The sequence below is a fragment of the Eptatretus burgeri genome, chromosome 4 (genome assembly GCF_056783735.1).
Source record: "Eptatretus burgeri isolate ZD-2024b chromosome 4, Ebu_testis_v1, whole genome shotgun sequence".
NCBI lineage: Eukaryota > Metazoa > Chordata > Myxini > Myxiniformes > Myxinidae > Eptatretus > Eptatretus burgeri.
Window position 1 is genome coordinate 227,239 of NC_140964.1, and position 26,121 is coordinate 253,359.

At 48.5% G+C, this 26,121-nt stretch overlaps 1 protein-coding gene across 6 annotated transcripts in view; it reads left to right on the forward strand.

The window, feature by feature from the left end:
- The window catches only part of TEX14 (testis expressed 14, intercellular bridge forming factor), a 188,561-nt gene that overhangs the window by 151,795 nt on the left and 10,645 nt on the right, over positions 1-26,121 (forward strand). For 5 of the 6 annotated variants that reach the window (XM_085876591.1, XM_085876592.1, XM_085876594.1 and 2 more), the window contains 2 exons: positions 1,875-1,982; positions 13,974-14,354. In XM_085876591.1, the coding sequence (XP_085732717.1) occupies positions 1,875-1,982; positions 13,974-14,354 (489 nt within the window). The remainder of the gene's footprint in view (positions 1-1,874; positions 1,983-13,973; positions 14,355-26,121) is intronic. The other variant, XM_085876593.1, reaches the window with a different exon arrangement.

A 26,121-nucleotide genomic window follows, 5' to 3' on the forward strand; every position in this document is an offset into this window, starting at 1 on the left:
TGTTCATCCGTCCATCTATCTGTCTCTGTGTGACATTCTATTCCACCAAATGGTTGGACAGTTCACCTGACTCCACCCACAATTTAGACCTGAAAAAAATACAGCTGCTACGCGAAGCCAAATACATCTGCGGAAGTGTCATATTCACAATCGCCATGCTTTCCCTTAAGTTTTCCCTTCAAAGTGAGAGTTGAAAAGGATTTTGAGCCAAAAGTCATCACATGCCTTGTGAAGTTAGGCCTCAGCGATTGAGGTAGCGGTCTATTGCATATACACCACCCTAATAACTATTGCATTCTCTCAAGCAGGGTTTTTTCCATGAAGGTTACACAGGTCCTTGCTATTATTTCTAACTATTTTCTCCGAACTCGACCAGGGACCATAAAACCCACGTCATTTCAACTTCCAGGAATCTCAAGACATTGTGAAAGAAACCATCTGTCATTATTTACTTTAAACGATGTGTATATATGCATCAGGAAAAGGATATTTGCTTTGGGTTCTTTTGGTTACTTGAGAGTTGCAATTCCACAGGGTTTCCTCATACCTTGCAGAATTGTGAGATGGACAGGAGACTGTGACGCTTTGGCGACTCCCCTCATGCTGCCTTCCCTTCACCTGCCCTCACATTGCCTTCCCTTCCCCTCACGCTGCCTTCCATTCCCATCCCCTCACGCTGCCTTCCATTTCCATCCCATCACGCTACCTTTCATTCCCATCTCCTCACGCTGCCTTCCATTCCCATCCCCTCACGCTGCCTTCCATTCCCATCCCCTCACGCTGCCTTCCATTCCCATCCCCTCACGCTGCCTTTCATTCCCATCCCCTCACGCTACCTTCCATTCCCATCCCCTCATGCTGCCTTCCATTCCCATCTCCCCATGCTGCCTTCCCTTCCCCACCACTCCTCGCTCCCAACCCTCGCTCCCTCCCTCCTGCCCTCTCCCCCCACTCTTCTCTCTCCCTCCTACTTCTCTCCCCCCCCCCACTTTCTCTCTCACCTCCCCTTAATATTCCCATCAGCAAAGCGATTTTCAAAAAAAATATCAAATTACCCCAAGTAGCTCGGATTGGATTATCAAATAAATGAACTCTTCCGATGCTCTTCGAGCTGAAGAAAGCTGCATAAAGCAACCAAGAAAAGCTAGACAAGTTAAGCCCTTTGCTGTTTCAAAGTCCACCCGAGTTCCTCTCTCACTTTCGCACTGGATGGATTTACTTGTCCAGTGGAAAATCGATATAACGCTCACCGGTGGGGTCCAAAGCGACTGGGGCGTTATAAATGATACAGCGCTATACTGATGCAGTGAAAAATATTTTATATTACATACAAACCAGAGCCAAAACACGTGGACATATACGTGGCCAAAACACGTGGACGTCCGCCATCTTGGATTGTTGGGGTTGATGACGAAGCGGTCAAGTTATTTTCTTTTCTTTTTTTTAAACAAGAAATAAACACAGGAATTGAATGCATATAGAATATATTTTATTTTTTTATGGACAATCGAACATTACTTAGCGCTATTTTGGACTAACTTTGTCTCTATTTTCTCACTTTTTTGCCTTTAAACATGAAATAGTAGTATTTTTTGGGGTCCAAGGTGTATGAGCGTTATATCAGTACAAGCGCTATAACGCTTAGCGTTATATCGATTTTCCACTGTACATGTTTTCTTTATAAACAGCGAAAATTTGCTCTCCACGGTTGTGGTTCACAACTACATGGGTTGAGAACAGACTAACTTCCTGTATTATACTGAAAGCATTTCTGAAGTGCAGTACTTTTTTGCATTATGGCCAACTCTAAACATCCTGTAAGTACTTTGCCAACCTCAGATACCCCAAGAAAAGTAACTTGTTATTTTCATTAGACATGAAGCTGAAAATTATTCGTCTTAAGAATCGAGAGACTGCAGCGTCTCTTGGCCATGATTACAGCTTGAACGAGTCGAGCATATGGACGATGAAAAGAAATGCAGGTACGATCAATCGTTCTGCAATTCAGTCAACACCGTTATCAACTTATAAGACATCATGAGTAAGAAACCCATTGCTGGAAATATGGATATGTTAATATATATATATATATATATATATATATATATATATATATATATATATATATATATATATATATATATATACTATATTCTATCATTTATAATGCTTTATATTATGCACCTGTAATTTTTCTTATGACATGACTGTGCTGGTAAAATACAAATTTGAAGTGCTGTCTTCTATTGTTTTTTTTTTTCGGCTTGTGAAATGTAATTGGATTTGCTATATATGCTAGATATCCCTTATTGTCGGGTTTTCCGTCTGTCTGTCTGTCTGTGTGTGTGTGTGTGTGTGTGTGTGTGTGTGTGTGTGTGTGTGTGTGTGTGTGTGTGTGTGTGTCTGCAACGCGAGGCTCCACAGCACAAACCAGCGAACCGATTTCGATGAAACTTTGCCAACGTGTGCAGTATTTGTTGGGAATGTGCGCGTATGAATTTCGTTGCCTAGCAACCACCCGTTGCTGTGCAGCGGCCGAAAAACCGCGTACAGTATTTTCAAAACTTGTCCTTCAGTTTTGAATGTAGAGAAGCGTAACACTTTAAATGTAACATTGTAACATAAGTCTAATTTGGCTTATGAAAAATATTGTGTGGCTCAGGAGGTGTGGTCAAACAAGAGCATTAAGAGAAGTTTATCAGGTTTTGTGTGTGTGTGTGTGTGTGTGTGTGTGTGTGTGTGTGTGTGTGTGTGTGTGTGTGTGTGTGTGTGTGTGTGTGTGTGTGTGTGTGTGTGTGTGTGTCTGCAACGCGAGGCTCCACAGCACAAACCAGCAAACCGATAATTTATTTATTTACCGAAAACGATTCCCCACCCACACACTACCTCCAATTATTTATTTATTTACCGAAAACGATTCCACGATCCACACAAACCTTTAATTATTTATTTATTTACCGAAAATGATTCCACCACCCACACACCACCTCCATTTATTTATTTATTTACCATTTCGGATTCTCCTCCTGACACACCACCTCCAATTATTTATTTATTTACCGTAAATGATTCCACGACCCACACACCACCTTCAATTATTTATTTATTTACCGAAAATGATTGCACGACCCACACACCACCTCCAATTATTTATTTATTTACCGAAAACGATTCCACGACCCACACTCCGCCTCCAATTATTTATTCATTTACCGAATACGATTCCACGACCCACACTCCGCCTCCAATTATTTATTTATTTCCCGTAAACGATTCCACGATCCACACACCACCTTCAATTATTTATTCATTTACCGAAAACGATTCCACGACCCACACTCCGCCTCCAATTATTTATTTATTTAACGAAAACGATTCCACGTCCCACACACCACCTCCATTTATTTATTATTTAAAGTGGGAGTGGCGTAGGAAAGTGGGCTTGGCTTATGAAAAATATTCTGTGGCTCAGGAGGTGTGGTCAAACAAGTGCATTGAGAGAAGTTTATCAGGGTGTGTGTGTGTGTGTGTGTGTGTGTGTGTGTGTGTGTGTGTGTGTGTGTGTGTGTGTGTGTGTGTGTGTGTGTGTGTGTGTGTGTCTGCAACGCGAGGCTCCACAGCACAAACCAGCAAACCGATTATTTTTCAAATGATAGTCCTTCAAAAATAGGGTGTCCATTTACCGTCATTTTTTATGAGGAGTGCCAGTTGGCAAAATACGCAATAGGAAAAATCTTGCCAGGCAGAGGAACAATTGGATGTGAACCAATATGTCTTGGCAATGAATCTTCATCGGTGGATTAGTCAGAATGAAAAGCATCTTATCCAGCGCTTCGATCCTAGCGAATCCCTCGTTGCCTCCCGGCTTGTCTCCCTTCTTACTGTGTAAAATTGGGTTTGCTTTGCATGGAATTTTCACACAGCACAAATTGCGTGCAAAGCAAGGGCAGTAAAGTTAAAAAAAAACCCATCTAACCCTTTAACAGAGCTTGGGACATGTATTCTAACACCATGGCCAAAATACACAGTCCAACAAGACTGTCCCATGAGCATGCATATGTACCTCAGCCTGAAGGCTGATGTACATGGTCAATATTACATATATCCTAACTCCAAAGGGTCAGAATGCATGGTCATATAGTTAGGCCACTCCTCAATAGGAGTTGGTCCTTATGACACTGCTTATGAAGGATGTCTTTTTATATAAAAAAAAAAGTTTTTTAAAAAATCAAAACAGTTTTACAGAATTTGGGATGTGTATTTTACCCCAGAGCCAAAGTATAAAGTCCAACAAGACTGTCCCATGAGCATACACATGCACCTCAGCCAGAAGTACATGGTCAATCAAACATGCACATCATAACCCCGAAAAGCCAGAATGGTCATACAACTGGATCACTCCTCAATCGGAGTAGGTCCCCATAACTTGAGTGAGGAGCAGACACTCCTCCCTGGAATGAACTGGTCAAACCCTACAAGACATTAAGTCGAGATCAGACCCCATTACTGCATTGTGTACCAGGAAGCAATAGCCACACCAGCTATTGCTGCATGCATCCTGACCAATCAGCTTTTGACATTTGTTCAACTTTTTGGAGAAGTAACTTACTGACTTTTCAATACCAGTCATCATCTTGAAACAGTGCAGCTCTAACACTAACATCACTGCTATAGGTATAAGGGTATCCCAACATGGGTATAAGGGTATCCCACCATGGGTAAAAGGGTATCAACATTTGCATGGGTATAATGGTATCATGGGTATAAGGGTACACCAACATGTGTTGGTAGAAGGGACACCATCACTATATGAATCATTGAAAAATGTCTCCAACAACCAAAGACCAGAATTTGAAAAAAAATTCTGACTCCTCATCAGTCTACTTTCCTTCCTGTGTCTGGGATCTCACTACTACACAAGCAGGGGAAATACCTGGAACTAATCTTGCAAGTCCTCAGTTTCTGGCTGAACTTCGGGATGTATTGAAAGCACAGGGGCAGCACAAACCTTGTACTCAGCCTTGTACACCCCCCATTGGGAGAGTTGGCACTATCCTGACTGTCACTGGACCTGTGACCAGATCAGACTTCAAGTTCACCCTATGTAAGGAAATGGAACATAACTACCTTAAATGCGATGGATTAGCCAACTCACATTGACTGAACTACTCAAAGTCAATGATAGAACATCAAAGATTGGGCTGCCCCAGTATCCCTCAGAGCAACTATGGACTTGATGTCATCATCACATGACACTTCACCCTTTGCTACAAAGGTTTTATAACTGTCTAGTTCAGAGCTTGCAATATCAACATTATCTCCAGCCTTAACTGACACGGCGTGATCATCTAAGGAGACAACTTTGGTTTTTCCAACGCAATCAGTCTAACAGAGTTTCCCTGCTTCTCAAGTACAGGATTTGCAATTTCCAACAATTTGGCTTCAGATGGTCACCGCTGGTTACAGTAATAATACGTTGGAGCTTTACTCCTGGCAGATGCTAGAAGCCTTGTCCGACCAATCAAACTTTCTCACCGAAGATGTCTCCACCGAAGGACCCTTAATGTCTTCTAACTCCTCCTTCAACTGGTCTTTATGAAAAACCTTGTCATACCATGTAGTCCCGAATCTAGAAAGAACATTAACATTTTTCTTGTGAGTAAGCTCAAAATCATCTGCACTAATTGCAGTTCTTTTTAACTCACCAGCTTTATGATCATCAAGGTGTGTCCTCAAGATAAGGGTAGACTGTTCTTAAATTCTTCCATCAAAATAACCTCCCTTAGATTACTTACCATAGTTCTTTTCCACTTGCAGAGAATTATACCACTGATCAAAAATGATTTCTTTGTCTCTTCCAAATTCAACAAATATCTGCCCAGTCAGTCTTTTAAAAGTTTGGAACTTGTGTCTGGATGCTTCAGGCACGATCTTATATGCTTATAACACAGCCATTTTCACTGTCTCGTACTCCCCGGACTTTTTTCCTGATAGAGATGAATACACTTCCTGCGCTCTACCTACAAACACTTTGTAGTAGCAGGGTCCAGTATCTGGCCACTGAAGGTGTCGTGCTATCTTCTCAAAAGACAGGAAAAATACCTCCACTTCATCCTCGCTAAACTTGGGAACACGCCTGATGTCGGCTATGTCAAAATCCAGACCACTAACAGAACTATCGGAAACAGGTCAGCCTCTCGTTGCAAGTAAATTTGCAGTTCTAATTCCTGTAACTCAAACTTTCGGTCCTTTTCTTTGTCTTCTAACTTTAATCTGGGCTCTTTCTTCCGATTCTATTCTGACTAATTTTACTGCATCACTTCTTATTTTCTCCACCAGCGGTTCTAAACCCATGTGATTGACAATAACGGAGACGATCTCAAACTGTCTCGTGCAAAATTTCACTCGAGCCCCAATATGATTGGCTACAGCCCATAAATCTACTTTGCGTAACAGTTCTACATCTTGGACTGACAGATCATTCCTATCCACAAATTCCTTGATATCAAATCCCGGCCATCAGCCATGGTATGCAACAGCAGTAAATATAGAAGTAACAGTACAGTACACAAAAATGTCAGATTATTTCATGAATGACAAAAAAATGAGAGCGAAGTCAATGGTGCACCATCTCAAATCCCCATGCTTCCCACCTAAAGCAAAGGTGAAAGGATAAGATTCCACCAAGATTAACCCAATATCAAATTTTAAGTTAAAAATTCCCCCCTCCCCCCCACCATTTTCACCCCCCATGACCTGAAGTTCCCACCCCTGGGGCATCCGTCCATCCATTAGGACCATACTCTGTACAGAGCTTGGTGCTGCTGAAGCAGTCTCCTGGGCTATTGCGCACAATCCTGGACAGGTCACCACTCTTGACACAGGATACCCAAATGGCTCAATCATCCCAGCAAGCTAGTACTCATTTTGCCAACCTCAGAAGGGTGACAGGCAAAGTCAACCCCACCTGGTATTAATTCAACAGCCGAGCAGGATTTGAACTCAGGACCCGAGGATCCCAAGCCCACCACCCTAACCATGAAGCCCACATCAGGCATCTGGGGCATGAACCGGGCTAAAATCCAAAAAAAATCTTTCCATATTTCATGTGTCACCCAATGTTGATTGCATAGACAAAGTTTCATTTTAAAATGTGCCCATAATTGCATTTTTGGTCTTTGACCTTTTGAGCCTGCCCTCAGGGGTGAGGCCAAAAAATATGCTGCTCTTCCACCTTCTTGCTATGTGGTGATCATAACTACCAAGTTTTGTGAATCTCTGCACAATCGTTCAGGAGGCGATAACATGACGGATGGACGGACGAACGGACAGACGAACGGACAGACAATTGTACAAACCCGTTTTTTTCAAAAAGCATGAGGATAACAAGGATCAAATCCTGATTTAATTATGGGTTACAATAAGGGAAGAACATACAAAGCACATATCCATTGGCGAATTGTGCAATATTTTCATATCAGTCAACGCTCCACTTATCGAAGAAAATGTAAATAATCATTGTGCCATTATTATACAGGTATGGTAAAGACATGTGAGTGATGCCTGCATTTATCACGACACAGAGAAATTTATTGTTGAATTAGGTTTTAAGCATGTGAACCATATTGACATTTCAGATTGGTATTTAAATGTTTTTATGTTTGCCTCCCTTGTTGTATATTTTTGTGGGGCGGAGTATCGGTGGCGAGCATGACCGCTAGAGGGAGCAGTAGAGTCGGCTCCACCGAACACACCGGAATTTAGATCGTGACCCTCGGATAAGTCCGAAAGGCACAGGTCTTTTACAGGACCATGAATCGCCAATAATTCGACCGCGTGGGGTAGGGTTAATTGCCAAACTTCAATATACCTAATTACCCATGCGGCAAAGCTACCGGGGAAGTCACATCCTCGACAGACCTCGAGCGGGACGAGCCGTTACCGTGCTCGAACCGTGTGCAACCCGAGCGGATGGTTACCAAGGCCCGTCGGTCCAAATGAACAATTTACTGCCTCGCTATTCCTCAACACGCACCATGCTAAGCCAATACAATAAATGACAGGGAACGAGCTGGGACATTCAACAATAGGGAAATTTATTACAATAATAATCGGGGCGGGAAGCACGTAAGGGCAGAGTTATCCGAATATCAGGCAGGTATGTACAAGGCACTTATGCGTTTTTACTCAAAAGACGGGCCCACACTCAGACACACACCCAAAAGAAACGGACCGCGTCAGATCTTTATTGAAGGCTTCCAGCTCGAGGAAAGGTGAGCTGGAGACCAGAGCCTGTGCTTGGACCTGTCCGCCTCGTGTGGTCTTTGACGATCTGGCTCAGTGGCAGGACTCAAACCCACAGCTTTCACGTGGCATCAAGGATGAAGGCACCAGGAGTGGAGCGGAAGACACCAGCACGATCGGCAAAAACAAGCGAGGAAGCGGCGAGGCAGGCGAAGCAAATGATTCTCCTCAGGCTCCGACACACAACCAGGCTCCGACGCCAACACAAACATGAACACGAACTCGAACCTGAACCAGAACAAGCCTCCAAAGGGAGCCTGGTCTTTTATCCACTCCCTGAGCGGGGCGGAGCCTCGGTGTCGGACACTGTGCGCGCTTGGTTGGACAGAGATCAGGTGTGTCGACGCGCTGTTCGCTCCTGATTGGACAGCAAGGAGAGCCTGGTAAAGCGCTAGTTCAGTGGAGGAGCCGTGAATGGGAACGCGCTAGTTCAGTGGAGGAGCCGTGAATGGGAACACGCTAGTTCAGTGGCAGGGTGGTTGGTTTGTCGGATCTAAGGACTTGAATACCTGACTATAAAACAACTTTGCAGCGCACGTATACTTAATTACCCATTAAACAAGGGACGGGACCCTAACTAGAAACACATACTTACCGATATAACTGATCTATAAGGACTCTGGCTGTTGTGTGCAATGGGTTCCAGATTCGTAACAATATATATTATTCAAGGGTCATATTGAATTTGATGGCTTTGCCAGAAGCATCCTTTTCAGGGTTACCAGAGGTTTTGATTAATTTTATCAAACTATAGAATAAAGGTTTTATTTTGCAAGCAGGGATAGATTAACTGCCTGAAAATATTTCAGAGTGCTTTGTAACAGTGATGTTGGACTTGAGTTCTATTTTTAGGGGGGACTTTGACTTGGACTGGACTCTTTAGGACTGAGAGTGCCAAGGACTCGAACTTGGCCTGATTCCGGCACGAGTCTGGCAAAATTTACTGGACAGTAAAACTTTTAGTGTGCAGTCGAAGTATAAAAGTAAAATGGTCGTTTGGACCATCCTTTCCATATCGTACTCTAATCTTTTACATGATACATCATAATAAATTTGCAAAAGAGCCATGAAAATATCTTCGAAATACATTTTTAGCCGCGTTGCGTTGCGAACGCTGGCTCTAAGAGAGCTCCGCGTTGTTCTTGTTCTTGTTCTTCTTCTTGTTCTTCTTCTGGTGAAGACAAAACCTTTATAACGCGGCTCTTGGACACATTTGTCCATGTTTAAATAACGAGGGGTGCCATTTATGGTATCGGGAAGAAAAGTCCCACGGTTGTTGGGTCACAGAGGTCGTGCTCCCATACCTGACCTGACCTGACACCCTCAGTATATTTCTCCGCAAGGACCATTTGAACCCCCCCCCCCCCCCAATTTACTTTCTCAACAATCCCTTTGAAGAACTCCTTTCATTCAAGCTTTTGGGCCTCACTATCTGCCACGATGTTTCCTGGGAAAGCCGCATCTCCAAGCTGGCCTCCAAAGCCAGTCGCTGAATGGGCATCCAACGTCGTGCAAAGTCCTTCCTTGGCACACCTGAGCCTCTAACCACTTTCAAAGCTTTCTTCCACAGTCTGATGGAGTACTGCTTTCCCCTCTGGGATGGTGCTCCTGCCTTGCACCTGGCTCGACTTCACGCTGTGGAAACCAAGGCTTTTAGGATCATTGGTATCTCCCGCGATGAAGCTGAGTTTTCTTTGGGTCTCTCACACTCACAGCAGGTGGGTCGGTAGACTTTCTGTCTTCTACCATCTTCTCTCCGGCCTCGCCTCCCCCCTACTCCGTCTGTGAACGCTCAAGGTCCGCCAGCAACCCCATTCTGTTGAAACTACCAAAATCAAGAATCCATTCTCTCCTTCACTCTTTCATTCCTCTTTTTTTTCTCCTTCTGTGGAACAAACTCCCACACTCTCTTCAATCCCACTTCTCCCTCCAGGTCTTCAAAACAGCTGTTCACCACCGTCTCATGTCCTCCCCCATCCAATAGCATGATCTTTTCTACCCCTGTTAATCCACCCCAAACCCACCTCCTTCAAATTCCCTGTTTTCCTTCCTGAAAGTCCCTGTAGTACCATCTTGTTTACCCTGTGTACCCCGCCCCAACCCTCTTCATTCCACAGATCTATCGTCTCTGTTCCCCAATATTTTGTGCTTCCCTTTCCTGCACATTTTTGTCTCCCTACCTTCTTCTTTTTCTTCTGTATGGCAGCTTTGCTGCCGGGGTAGCTATCATTTCTTGGAAGCGCGACTGTGTCACTGATGCAGTGCCCCTCTTGCATTATACTCTGTTACTCATTTCGTCGACCTCGGAAGGATGACTGGCTGAGTCAACCCCCTGGTGTATTAATTCAGTGGCAAACCAGGCTTGAACTCAGGATCCTAGGATCCCAAGCCACCACCCCAACCACTAAGCCAACACCAGGCTTCTGTCTCCCTGCCTTGTTTTGTGTTTCTGTGTATTAGCTCTCACATGGGCCTCGACATGGTTTGCAAAAAAAACAAAAACAATTTACAACCCGTTGCTTAGCTGACGATTATATTACGACCGTGGGCGGGAGGAGTGGGGGAGCGAAGAGGCGTGGGGGAGCGAGTAAGGGATGAGGGAGTGAGGAAAGTGAAGCTAGGAAGTGAGGGAGCAATGAAGGGGGGGGGGAGAGAAGCGACTGAGGAAGTGGTGGAAGGGGGGGTGGAGAGTGAGGCCTCACCACACGTCGTTATGCACTCTGGGAGGGGGAGGGAGCAAAGAGGATGGGAGAGAGGAAGGGGGTGTTCTGGACATGCGTTTAATAGGGGGATTTGAGGGAAAGCGGTGTGGGGGGCGGAATGGTGCCCTTGTGCCGGCATTAGTACAGGATTGAATGAAATTGCGTATGTTCAAACGGGTCATACTAAACAACGCCCAGGCACTGCTCAGAGAGGTCCGTGGACGGGCTTTGGGAGGAGGTAAGCGTGGGTGAAGGAGAAGGGAAGATGGGCATTTTCCTTCAATTGTTGAAAAAAACCACACCAGTGTTCATGCCTGTATTTAATTTTCACACCAACGATAAGCTCTCGAATCTCTTAACGTGAGACGAATTGTGTAAGGCAGCACGAGTGGAAGGAATGTAAAGGCAGCGCGAGGGGAAGGAATGTAAAGGCAGCGCGAGGGGAAAGAATGTAACGGCAGCATGAGGGGAAGGAATGTAACGGCAGCGCGAGGGGAAGGAATGTAAAGGCAGCGCGAGGGGAAAGAATGTAAATGCAGCATGAGGGGAAGGAATGGAAAGGCAGCGCGAGAGAAGGAATGGAAAGGCAGCTCGAGGGGAAGGGAAGGCAGCATAGGGGAGGGGGAGGCAGCACAAGGGGAGTGGGAGGAAGCACGGGGGGAGGGGGAGGCAGCGCGTGGGGAGGGAGAGTCAGCGCGTGGGGAGGGGAGGTAGCGTGTGGGGATAGGGAGGTAGCGTGTGGGGAGGAAAAGTCTGCGTGTGGGGAGGGGGAGGCAGCGCATGGGGAGGGGGAGGTAGTGCGTGGGGAAGGGGAGGAAGCGCGTAGGGAGGGGGAGGCAGCGCGTGGGGAGGGGGAGCAACCACGTGGGGAGGTGGAGGTAGCACGTGGGGAGGGGAGGCAGCGCGTGGGGAGGGGGAGGCAGCGCGTGGGGAGGGGGAGGCAGCGCGTGGGGAGGGGGAGGCAGCGCGTGGGGAGGGGGAGCAAGCGTGTGGGCAGGGGAAGGCAGCGTGTGGGGCGGAGAGGCAGCGCGTGGGGAGGGGAGGCAGCACGTGAGGAGGGGGAGGCAGCGCGTGGGGAGGGGGAGCAAGCGTGTGGGCAGGGGAAGGCAGCGTGTGGGGCGGAGAGGCAGCGCGTGGGGAGGGGGAGGAAGCGCGAGGGGAAGGGGAGGAAGCGCGAGGGGAAGGGGGCAGCGCCAGGGGAAGGAGAGGCAGTGCGAGGGGAAGGGAAGGCAGCACGAGGGGGGAGGCAGCGCATGGGGAGGGAGGTAGCGTGTGGGGATAGGGAGGTAGCGTGTGGGGAGGAAAAGTCTGCGTGTGGGGAGGGGGAGGCAGCGCATGGGGAGCGGGAGGAAGCGCGTGGGGAGGTGGAGGTAGCACAAGGGGAGTGAAAGGAAGCGCGTGGGGAGGGGGAGGCAGCGCTTGGCGAGGGGGAAGCAGCGCAAGGGGATGGGGAGGCAGCTCAAGGGGAAGGGAAGGCAGCGCGAGGGGAGGGGGAGGCAGCGCAAGGGGAAGGGAAGGCAGCGCGAGGGAGGGGGAGGCAGCGCATGGGGAGGGGGAGGAAGCATGACGGGAAGGGAAGGCAGCGCGGGGGGAGGGGAGGCAGTGCGTGGGGAGGGGAGGCAGCGCGAGGGGAAGGGGAGGTATCGCGATGGGAAGGGGAGGCAGCGCATGGGGAAGGGAAGGCAGCACGGGGGGAGGGGGAGGCAGCACGAGGGGAGGGGGAGGAAGCACGAGGGGAGGGGGAAGCAGCGCGAGGGGAGGGGGAGGAAGCACGAGGGGAGGGGAGGAAGCGCATGGGGAGGGGGAGGCAGCGCGTGCGGAGGGGGAAGCAGCGCGAGGGGAAGGGAAGACAGCGTGAGGTGAGGGGGAGGGAGGCAGCGCGAGGGGAGGGGGAGGCAGCGCGAGGGGAGGTGGAGGCAGCGCGAGGGGAGGTGGAGGCAGCGCATGGGGTGGGTGAGCAAGCATGAGGGGACGGGAAGGCAGCGCGAAGGGAGGGAGGCAGCGCGAGGGGAGGGGGAGGAAGCGCGAGGGGAGGGGGAGGCAGCACGAGGGAGGGGGAGGCAGCGCGAGGGGAGGGGGAGGCAGCGCATGGGGTGGGGGAGGAAGCATGAGGGGATGGGAAGGCAGCGCGAGGGGAGGGAGGCAGTGCGTGCGGAGGGGAGGGGAGGCAGTGCATGCGGAGGGGAGGCAGCGCGAGGGGAAGGGGAGGTAGCGCGTGGGGAAGGGGAGGTAGCGCGTAGGGAAGGGGAGGCAGCGCGAGGGGAATGGGAGGCAGCACGAGGGGAGGGGGAGGCAGCGCGTGGGAGGGGGAAGCAGCGTGATGGGTGGGAAAGTCAGTGTGTGGGGAGGGGGAGGCAGCGCGTGGGGAGGGGGAGGAAGTGTTTGGGGAGGGGGATACTGCGCTTATGTAGGGAGAGGAAGCGCGAGGGGTAGGAAAGTCAGCGTGTGGGGAGGGGGAGGCAGCACGTGGGGAGGGGGAGGCAGCGCGTGCGGAGGGGAGGCAGCGTGTGGGGAGGGGGAAACAGCGCTTGTGTAGTGGGAGGCAGCGCGAGGGGTAGGAAAGTCAGCGTGTGGGGAGGGGGATGCAGTGCGTGGGGAGGGGTAGGTAGCGCGAGGGGAGGGAAAGTCAGCGTGTGGGGAGGGGAATAATGCACTTTCAGCACAGGACTCAGGACTACTAGACTCGGACCGCAGGTCTCGGAATCGGACAGCTCGGATTCTGACCAAGTGGTCTCGACTCCAACACCGCTTTCTCATGTTGCATTTGTTGATGGTGAAGAAGGTTACGAAGCATTTTCCAATCACACACCACAAAATAATCTAATTTACCCAGATACCTTTTAGATAAAACTTTAGGCCTGAACTTTTGTTTTATCAATTATATTTCAATACGTATGGTACTGAGATTTAAGGCCTTGCTTATGTTAATGGTTAAGGATAACCAATCTTTCATTTCTCCTTCCACAGCTGAGAAGATGGCTCAGCATGTCGATTTAGAAATTGAAGATGATGATCAAGTTGATGATGATGCATGGCTGCAATATCATACTGTGGGTGACGTCATGGAAATTGTCAAAGAAAAAACACAGTTTGTTGCTGCTAAGCATGATGATGGTGAAGACTTGAAGAACAGTGGAAGTATCACCGATACAATGATGAACTCTGTCTTCCTCACTCCCGAGGGGATTGAACCACCACTGACGGAGATCTCTGGAGCAGAATGCGCATTGCTCAGAGGATCTCTGGGTTATGACGACAATTACCCCCTTTCACCAGCACAACCGAAAGATTTTTCGGTGAAGAATAAGGAAGATGAGCAGACAACTGAGACTTCCGACAAACCGTTTGGTAACTAGTTCATTCAGGATAGGAAGTAAAATTATTGTTTTACTGCTGTTTAATATTTTCACATGATTGAAATGTAAATTTTCCTGTTTTGATATGGAATCCTGTCATTGCTTTTTAACACATGAGAACAAATGTTTCACATCATGACAATGTCCTTCTCAGTTTCACTGCTTCTTCACTTCAGGATGGTGGTTTAAGGCCTTGCACATGTAAACATATGTAATAGTGGGATATGCTAACGTGATTTAAGCAAGTACATACTGTGCTCTCATGTCACTCACCTGCAGTGAGCACAACAAGGTTGCACTTGTTACCTTCACCACCGAAAGCGGATGGAGGTTGTTTTCACCCCTGTCTGTCTGTTTGTTTGCTTGTGAACAAGATATCTCAAAATGTTGTGGACGGATTCAGATGAAATTTGGAGAGCTTAGGAATGTGACACGGATTTTTTTCTTTTTGTATACACTGTCGAGGCTCGCATGAGAGCTAACACACAACGCAGAACAAAGGGGCGGGGGGCTTGAGACAAGAGGGGCGGAAGAGGGAAGAACAAAACAGGAGGGAACAGAGACATTAGGAGATCTGTGGAAGGGAGAGGGATGTTGCGGGAAACACGGAGTAAATAAGATGGACGCCACAGGGACTTTCAGGACCTTACATGAAAGGGAACTTTTGGGAAAGAAGGCAGGAAATTTGAAGGAGGTGGGTTTGGGGTGGAGTAATGGTGGTAGAAAAGATCGTGGTTTTGGATGGGGGAAGACAAGAGGTGGTGGTGAACAGCTGTTTTGAAGGCCTGGAGGGAAGAATGGGATTGAACAGAGTGAGGGAGTTTATTCCAAAGGTGGGAAAAAACAGAGGAATTAAAGTGAACGTGAGCAGTGATTCGTGATTTTGGTAGTTTTACCAGAAGGGGGCTGCTAGCGGATCTTGAGCGCCCTGTGGAAATGTTGGGGGGGGGGGATGTATCATAGATAGAGCAGGGGGGGGGCGAGACCAGAGTGGAGACGGTAAAAGACAAAAAGACCACCGACCTGCCTACGGTGAGAGAGTGAGAGGCCCAAAGACAGCCTCATCGCGGGAGATACCAATGATCCGAAATGCTTTGGTTTCCACAGCATGAAGCCGAGAAAGGTGAGAGGCGGGAGCACCAGCTCAGAGGGGAGAGCAGTACTCCATCAGGCTCCGGATGAAAGCTTTGAATGTGCTCAGGAGCTCAGGTGGGCCGAGGAAGGACTTTGCATGACAGAGGATGCCCAGTCGGGTGACTGGCTTTGGATGCCATGTCGGAAATGTGGCTTTCCCAGGAAAGATCATGGCGCATAGTTAGACCCAGAAGCTTGAATGAAAGGAGTTCTTCAAGAGGATTGTTGAGAAAGTAGGTGGGGGTGGGGGGTTCCAAATGGTCCTTTCAGAGAGACATAGTGAGTGTGCGCGATTTGTCAGGATTGAACGACATGTTCCACGTGTTGGACCAGTTTGTGATTTTATCCAGATCTGCAGTGAGCGAAGAAGCTGCTGCTTGCCGGTCTGAGAGATGACAGATGGTATTGCAGAGGGTGGAGTCATCAGCAAAGAGATAAAGAGGATTTTCCAGAGAGTCAGAGAGATCATTGATGAAAACCAGAAAAAGAACAGGGCCCAGAACACTGCCTTGAGGAACTCAAGCCTGGACAGGAAGAGGGGATGAGAGAACTCTATTTTCGGGTCACACGTTGGCTGTGACAGGAGAGGAAGCTTGCAAGCCATAAGTGGAGATGGCCTTGGATACCATAGGAAGAGAGTTTGGTGAGCAGAGCAGGGTGCCAGACTATGTCAAAAGAATGCGAAATGTCCAGGGATGTGGCTCTGATTTCATCTCCGGCATTGAGTACCTCCATCCATTGTTAGCCACAAACGCTGGCGTCTCCTGGCGTTTATAAGCATCACAATGTATCCAATGATTTGTTGGCATAATGATCAGGCATTTGTTGATATGAGTGAGCAAAGTGTAAGAAAGAAAAGAAAATGAGAAAAAAAAATAATGGTTAAGAAATCATTGTGGCCTGTTCCAAGTCAAGGCATGGTTGAGCAGGCCAAAAAGCAAGGTAACGCAGGAAACACCTCTCTCTCTATCGAGTGCAGGCTGTGGCTGCTGGTTGCATCATTCGTTGGGACGCGCCAATGCTGCTGATGCAGTGTCTCCCTTACCAGTACACTGGTACTCATTTTGCCGACCTCGGAAGGATGACAGGCTGAGTCAACCTCCTGGTGAATATTAATACAGCAGCCAACGGGGCTTGAACTCAGGACCCTAGGATCCCAAGCCGCCACCCTAACCATTAAGCCAACACCAGGCTTAGGAAACACCTAAAGACACCATATAGAGCGAGGAAGCCGAAAATCGCCTGATAAAGTATATATTTAAATAAGACCGTTAATTATGTTCAAAAGGGGTGTTTTAATTAACTAAAACAAACATTTCTCACTCGTGCACTTCATTGGTGTTCCCTTAATATGCTTGCTAAGTTTTAGGCTGCTAGGTTTCATGGTGTTGGAGTTATGGCAGAGACACACTGACACATACACACACAAATTGACATTTATTGGTATAGATTCTTCTTCTTCTTCTTTCGGCTGCTCCCGTTAGGCGTCGCCACAGCGGATCAACCATCTCCATTTCGCTCTATCCTCCACATCTTCCATTGACACTCCAACCACCCGCATGTCCGCCCTCACCGCATCCATGAACCTCTTATTTGGCCTTCCTCTTCTCCTCCTGCCTGGCGGCTCCATCTTCAGCATCCTTCTCCCGATATACTCCGCTTCCCTCCTGTGCACATGTCCAAACCATCTCAATCTCGCCTCTCTCACTTTGTCTCCAAACCGTCCTACCTGCGCAGTCCCTCTTGTATACTCATTCCTTATCCTGTCCATCCTCGTCACTCCCAACGAGAATCGCAGCATCTTTAACTCTGCCACCTCCAGCTCCGCTTCCTGTCTTTTTGTCAGCGCCACTGCCTCCAAACCATACAACATAGCTGGTCTCACTACCATCTTATATACTTTCCCCTTAACTCTTGCAGCTACCCTTCTGTCACAAATCACTCCTGCAACTCTTCTCCACCCACTCCATCCTGCCTGCACTCTTTTTTTCACTTCTCTCCCACACTCTCCATTACTTTGGACAGTTGATCCCAAGTATTTAAACCCATCCACCTTCCCCACCTCAACTCCTTGCAACCGCACCATACCACCACCCTCCCTCTCATTTACGCACATGTACTCCGTCTTACTCCGAGTGACTATCATTCCCCTTCTCTCCAGTGCGTACCTCCACCTCTCAAGGCTCGCCTCAGCCTGCTCCCTACTCTCCCTGCAGATCATGATGTCATCCGCGAACATCATAGTCCATGGAGACTCCAGTCTGATCTCGTCCGTCAACCTGTCCATCACCATTGCAAACAGGAAAGGGCTCAGAGTCGATCCTTGGTGCAATCCCACTTTTACCTTAAACCGGTCCGTCATTCCTACCGCACACCTCACCGCTGTCACACTGTCCTCATACATATCCTGCACGATCCTCACATACTTCTCCACCACTCCCGACTTCCTCATACAATGCCACAACTCCTCTCTTGGCACCCTATCATAAGCTTTCTCTAAATCCACAAACACACAATGTAACTCCTTCTGGCCTTCCCTATACTTCTCCATCAACATTCCCAAAGCAAACATCGCATCAGTGGTGCTCCTTCCTGGCATAAACCCATATTGCTGCTCACAAATTGTCACCTCTCTTCTCAACCGAGCTTCCACTACTCTTTCCCACAACTTCATGGTGTGGCTTAACAACTTTATACCTCTATAATTTCCACAGCTCTGCACATCACCCTTGTTCTTGAAAATCGGAACCAGTACACTTAATCTCCACTCCTCCGGCATCCTCTCACTTTCCAAGATTTTATTAAACAATCTGGTTAACAACCCCACTGCCATCTCTCCTAAGCACTTCCATGCCTCCACTGGTATGTCATCTGGGCCAACCGCCTTCCACTTTTCATCCTCTTCATAGCAGTCCTCACTTCATCCTTGCTGATCCACCCCACTTCCTGATTCACTATCTCCACCTCTTCCAACCTTCTCTCTTTCTCATTTTCTTCATTCATCAGCTCCTCAAAGTACTCCATCCACATTCTCAACACACTCTCCTCACTAGTTAGCACATTCCCATTTATGTCCTTTATTATCCTAACCTGCAGCACATCCTTCCCAGCTCGGTCCCTCTGTCTTGCCAATCAGTATAAATCCTTTTCCCCTTCTTTTGTATCCAACTTCTCATACAGCTTGTCATATGCCTTTTTCTTAGCCTTTGCCACCTCTCTCTTTGCCTTTCGCCGCCACTCCTTGTACTCCTGCCTACTTTCTTCATCTCTCTGACTATCCCACTTCTTTTTCGCCAACCCCTTCTTCCTTATACTTTTGTGTACTTCCTCATTCCACCACCAAGTCTGCTTATCTCCCTTCCTCTGTCCAGATGTCACACCAAGTACCTTCCAAGCTATCTCCCTCACCACTTCTGCTGTAGTTGCCCAATCATTCCATCCATCTTTACCACCATCCAACACCTGTCTCGCCTCCTCCCTAAATTCCACGCAACAGTCTTCCTCCTTCAGCTTCCACCATCTGGTCCTTGGTTCAGCCCTCACTCTCTTCCTCAACCTCACCTCCAAAATCATCTTACAGACCACCAATCGATGCTGTCGAGCTACACTCTCCCCTGCCACCACCTTGCAGTCTCTAATCTCTTTCAGGTTGCATCTCCTGCTTAAGATGTAATCCACCTGTGTGCACTTTCCTCCACTCTTGTACGTCACCCTGTGTTCCTCCTTTTTCTTGAAATATGTATTTACCACTGCCATTTCCATTCTTTTTGCAAACTCTACCACCATTTGACCTTCCACATTTCTCTTGTTGAGACCGTACCTACCCATCACCTCCTCATCCTCTGTATTCCCTTCCCCAACATGCCCATTGAAATCTGCTCCAATCACCACTCTTTCATCCTTGGATACACTCTCCACCACTTCATCTAACTCACTCCAGAAATCTTCTTTATACTCCATCTCACACCCCATATGTGGGGCATATGCACTGAAGACATTCATCATCACCCCTTCAATTTCCAACTTCACACTCATCACTCGGTCAGACACTCTCCTCACCTCCAATACCCTCTTGACATAATCTTCCTTCAGGATTACCCCGACACCATTTCTCCTCCCAGCCACACCATGGTAGAACAGTTTGAAACCACCTCCAATGCTCCTCGCCTTACTCCCCATCCACTTGGTCTCTTGTACACACAGTATGTCCACCTTTCTTCTCTCCATCATATCACCCAACTCTCGCCCTTTGCCAGTCATCGTCCCAACATTCAGAGTTCCAACTCTCACCTCCACACTTCTACCCTTCCCCCTCTCCCATTGCCTCCAGACTCACCTTCCCCGTCTCCTCCTCCTTCGCCCAGCAGTAGCACAATTTCCACTGGTACCCTGCTGACCACCGGTACCGGTGGCGGTCGTTGGTAACCCGGGCCTCGACCGATCCGGTATGGAAATTCGTTTTGTTGTCCGCATAATGATTTGGCATAGGTTTTACGCCGGATGCCCTTCCTGACGCAACCCTGGTCGCCTCTTACGACACACAGGGATATGGTACACCTAGTCTAACCGGGGCATACATCCCCGGTTGGGGCTATAGATTAAACATTCATTTTTAATTCATGCGTTTAATTTCTATTTGTCATAATTGTCTGAAGTCGAACGCTCATATATTTAATTAAATAATTAATTATTGGGTGGGTGGGGGGGGGGAGCGGGAGCCCAACAAGGCCTTATACTATAACTATATCAAGGCATCATGAATCAAGCTCTTTCCATTTTACATTTTTATCGTTATTTATCATAATGTATGCTTTTGAACAAACTACAAGAGGCCAACAGCAAACATAGGGGCAATACTCCTGGGCACTCACCTTGTAGTGGCTGGATAAGATAACCAGGGAACCACCTGGGAGGCATGGATGACCCAGAAATATGTAATGGAGAAGAAAGTAAATCCCTCTGGATTTTGTGTTTTTTTTAATGAAGGTCGTCGTCAAGTTTCATCAGAATTGTGTGTCATTTCTGAGAAGAAAGCAAATACCTATTTTGAGGGGCAACCCCTCCATAGACCCCAATTTTTATTTCTTTATTTTTCTTTTTAATGGTGTGAACATACTTTAGTACATCACGGCTGATGAAGGTTGTGCTTGAGTTTCATAAAAATCGGTGTCGTTTCTGAGAAGAAAGCAAATACCTATTTTTTGGGGGGGGGGGGAGGGGACCACAGTAGACCTCTGAGGGCCCAATTTTTTTAATGTCATGACCAAACTTTGGTACATACACGGTGTTAAATCGTATGTGTAGTTTCAGAGAAGAAGTTGCAAGTATTTATGGACGGACGGATGATGCACCATCCCATAATCTCTCTGGAACTATGTTCCAGGTGAGATAAAAATGAACAAACAATCAGCAAACTACAGCAAAAATGAGCGATAGAAAGAATGAGCACACTACAGCAAGATGGCCCTAATCTAATCAATATGATTCATCGGATGTCTGTCTGTCTGTCTGTGTTTGTTAGTGCTTTTTGCAAGGATTGCTGGACTAAGGGAAAGGGAGCTCTCTCTCCACATTTACTTATCAAAATAACTGAGCTTTCGGACCTGTATGTTGAGTGCTTATGGCTTCCAGATTTGTAACACTACCCCTCCCCTTTTTACAGACTCGTCCCGAGTCATCAAATTTGCGTGTGACCAGCATGTGCAAGTTTTCCCCGAGTACATTTTAACTTCGGATCTCTGAGTGCGACATTTTTTCATTCATGTCCCAAAAATAAATAACCAAATGCGCTGCGTAACTAAACTAACAGACTCACACGGACAACTTACCTAAATTGCCGGTGCTAAGACAAACACACAGGTGGGTTAAACTTATTTACAATTTTTACCTTAACTAATATTTACACTTACCATGGCCCAGGACCTGTGATCTGTGGGGAAAAAGGCACAGCAAAGTTAACAGTTTTGTGTGGGTGAGTGCACAGCAGCTGGAAGGTCAGACGTCCTCAGGGCCCGCTCAAAAGGTCCCCCTTGAGTATTCCTTGCAGTGAACCTTCTTCTTTCTATTTCTTTCATACCCCCAGCTGCTGGAGGCAACTCACCCTAACACGGCAGGCCATACGCCGTCCCACAGGCCATTTGAAATGGCCTTTATGCAAGAAGAAGTGGCCATGCTGCTCAACGCAGTCTCTGGCTCATGGAAATGGATGGAGATGCAAAAATAAATGCTGGATGGTGTATCTGCCTGCAGGGCAGTCCTTGCAAAACACACTGAAGTGATGGTCCTGGCGCACATGGATGAACGGTGACACAGGGGCAATGTAAATAGGGGTGGCAGGCATGGGGTCATTGCAAGGCAAGCAAATGAGGCCTGGCAAGGCAGAGCCATGCTGACCAGGAACTGCAGCACAAAAATAGGCCAGCATGTGAAGCTGGCCGGCCTCTGGTCTCGTTCCGTGAGGTTGTGTGGAGGGAGTGCGGTGGTGCCGGCTGCTCCGAAAACGGGCTCGGACCTACCCTACTGTCTCCCCCCTAACCTATTGCCTTTGCCTGTCTCTGTCCATACCCACTCCCTTAACTTGCAACAATGAAACAACCAAATTTAGCCGCTTTTTTATTTTTAAATTCCGTCTCCCTAACCCCCTATTGTCTGTGTCCAGCTAACCTATCCTGTCAACCTCGCCTACTCCCAACTCCTAAAATCCTTTTTTTTTTTGAGGGGAATAAGGAAGAGGCGAGCGTCCTGTCTCGAGGCCCAACAAAGCCTCAGAATGGCCTCCCACATAGTTTAGCAATGTTTCCACAGGTGGGTCCAGCAGCCTATAGAGAGCGAAGGGATGGATGGTGCGAAGGGGTACATTCCCTAACAATTGTAGCATTTATTAACTTTAAACTACCCCGGGGCTTTTAAAAACGCCTGTCACTTTAAGACTCTTGGTTCTAGAAACCATGATTCCCGTCGCTTGTGTTGGTGTCCATTATAAATTTGGGCCTAGCCCTCAAATGTTCACTTGTGCCCTCACACAATTTCCTGGCTGGGCAGCGTGGCTCACTTGGCAGGGATTCCCCCTCTGCCGAATCTCAAACTAAGGCACCCCCAGGCCCTGAGGCTGTCTCCGAGCCGACCTGCTCCCTATGAACGTGGGGGGTTGCCCTTCCCGGCATTGCCCCCCTCCGATGCCCACATGGCATTTTGGCGCTACGGATCCCGTTCCGTAGGTCGCCCGTGCCCACTACACTATCCCGGTCCCTTGGACCCTTGGCCTACTCTGGCCGACTAGTCCGGTGCGCGGGGTGCCCTCTAATCAATACTCACCTTTCAACAGCCACGCTCCCAGCCGGTCCATGGACTCCTGCACCCTACAAAACAGGTTTCGAGCCTTCTTTCCACACCAACAACAAAACGACCTCCTTTTAGTAAATTTGACTAACCCACTAACAAACATTACACTGACCCCGGGGTCACTTGGGTGGGTTTCACTCCTCCCCCCACTCATTCATTCGCACCATGCATTCCACATTCGCTCCACTCACACACGCGGGCCCGCTGACCCACATTCATTCATTATGTTTCTCTTTTTCCATTTCTCAATCACTCAATACTGCCATTCTCCTCACTAAATTCCCCTACCTATCTCGTGCTCCCTCGTCATCCCTTAAACTAATGCACGTTCCATTTAATCTACGTAGCTAAGCTACGTTCCAACTACACATTCCATGTCTGTCCGTGTCTCCCACATCCATTTCCCATTCTAAATCTACCCTGACATTCCCACGAACTAGTCCACGGGTCCCATGGAAGACAGCTCTTACCCCCATGAGGCCGGTCTAACTAAACTAAACCCATCCGCTAACTAGTGCTTCCTTTGCCCAAACACCGGGCTGTGTACTGGAAGCGAGGCTTTTTTTTTTTTTTTTTGCACCGCCAAGGTGGCGGCTGACGACTCGCTCGCTCGTCCCTCTGGGCGATACTAACGTCCCCTCCGATGGCCGATAATCGATGCCTTGTCGTGGCCCTGCCAATTGCAACAACCGCTCGCTTTCACGCGATTCCCCACGTGGAACAACGTGCGTTATTCGCCTGGAGCTCGCGCCGCGAGGTCCAGGCCGATGATGTCACTCGCGCACAGAACCTGCGCGGTTTCCCATGCAGGTTAGCACGAGCGCATCGTCCCGGGAACCCGCTCCGCGCGTTCCGCTAACAGAACACGCAGCATGCAGCATGTGATTCCCCGCACATGCACCCACGTGGGAACCCGCGTGTTCCAAATTCACCCAACACTCGCCTACATTTTAACCGTCCACGCGATGGCCTCTTTCGAAACGCGTGACTTTCCTGCACCGGAATCCCTTCATGAAGACGCACGCACGAGGGCCGTTCGTGAAATGCCGAACGGGCCTCGTATGCGGCGTCTCGCGAGACCGGCGCGGTTACCAAAATACTTACTTGCGGCCCATTCGGCTCGCTATCCCCGTCTCCCGTCTGGATGGGTCTGTCCATTTCAATGCACGCCATGTTACTCATGCATGCCATGACACACACTATACCTACCTTCTGACACACTCGCACCACTCACACACTCCACCACCCACTCTGGGACATTCACTTCGGGGATTCGCGTCACCACAAGCAATCCTGGGGTTTCCATACCCCCCAAGCTCCGCGTCTACCCGTTCAGAGCACTCATCCGCTCAACCTCGTTCGGCCCGATCGGACTCACCTCGTCACGATCTGCTTCGAGAGAGCATATTTTCCTCCTCCGTTCCTGAAGGAGGCTATCCTGCTGCTCGTCCCGTGTCACGAAACACTCCCCAGCATCAACCCCATTGTCCCCTCTTAGCTCTTACCTGTGTATGCTCGTCTTTAGTTTCATTCACCTCCATTGATTTCTGCGTCTCCGTCTCTGTTAATTTCTGGCTTTTCGTCCCCGTCACCTCTTTTAATTTCTCCGTCACCCCCTCGTGTCCGAGTTTACACGTCTCCCCATCAATTATGACGTCACTCGTCCCCTCGACCTTACCCTTCTCCATCGTGGGCCGGACACATTGCACACTCCGTGTTGGTTCTGCCGCCCCGCCACATGGTGCCGCCATTATGCCCTTCATGCTCACCTGCAGGCTTAACCCCACGGTCTGCATTTCCCCTCGCTGCGTTTGCATATCACCCTTCATCTCATCTATTTTGTGCGCATTTGCGTCCATTTTGCGCTCTATACTTTGCGCGCTCACATCCATTATGCGCTCCATATCCCCTTTCAATTCTTGCATATTTGCATCCGCTCTGCGCATTCGTTCTCATTTCCTGCATCAACGCCTCCAACATCCGCCTCATGTCAAATGGCGGAGCCGATCCGCCATGATGGTGTGCAGAACCGGCAGAAATCGGGGGGGGGGGAGCTTTGACGGGGGGGGGGGTGTCACACGCCACCCCTGCGCCCCTTACGGACTCTGAGCTTGGTCGCAGGGAAAGTTCCTGCATGGGGGTGTGTCCTGGACCATGCATTCGTCTAACGCTACATCCACCTCTAAACCCACCTGTTTCAGTCCGTCTTGGTTAGACATGTTGCGTGTTGGGAATAAATTTTATAATGCTCTTAATTTGGGGTTACGGGGGGTTTGCTCCCTGCACCCTGGTCCGACCTGTAAATTTCTCTACATAGCTGGAGGGGTTTGAAACCCGCTCCTGACACCAATTTGTTGCGGGCCGGGTATTGGCTGCAAGCCCGACCGCTAGGTGGAGCAGTAGGGTCGACTCTGCCGAACACCCGGAATTTTGATCGTACCTTTCGGAAAACTCCGAGGGTACGGGTCCCTTACCGGACCATGAATCGTCAATAATTCCACCATGTGGTACAGGGTTATTTGCAAAACTTCAAAATACCTAGACCCACGTGGCGAGCTACCGAATATTCACACTCTCAACGGGACGAGTCGTATGCGCGCTCGACCCGTGCGTGACCCAAAGCGAATGGTCACCGAGCTTAGGTTATGGTCACCGACCGAGATGGTCCAGTGCGGTTATGATTTAAATTGTTGAGGGGCAGCATTTTAATTATATTATATTATAACCGCACGAGAAATCGAAGTGTCAACATCACCGTCATACCGAAGAAAAAAGAAAAATACCAGGGAGTCTGGAACACTGACGCTAACCATTACCTCGACGTGTTTCGACTTATGAGTAACTTACAAGTAACTTTTGTCGATGTGTGTCAACGATCGCATATCGTGCGTACAACTTATTCCCATCGCATGCGGAACGTGTGAGGAATACGGAAAGTACTTTGTAAAATTTTTAACACGTTTAAAATTTCAAGACGTACTCCACTTACTACGACGTATGATAGCGTACTTTAGCATTCTATTCACGTATACCAAACTTACCCATACCGTATTCGACGTGTCCCAGCGTTTTAGACGCATTTTAAGAGGTCGGCATACGCTGGCAAGATCGCCAAGGTGTGACTGCGATATTGACACTTCCATTTCTCTGGCGGTTATGATTTGAATCATTGTGCGGCAGCCTTTTCATAGGCTACGCCACGTGATCGTCGGCGATACGTGCAGCGCGCTATGCATAAGTTAGACTATCGTTGGGCATAGGTTGTGAACGCTGACAACAGGCTA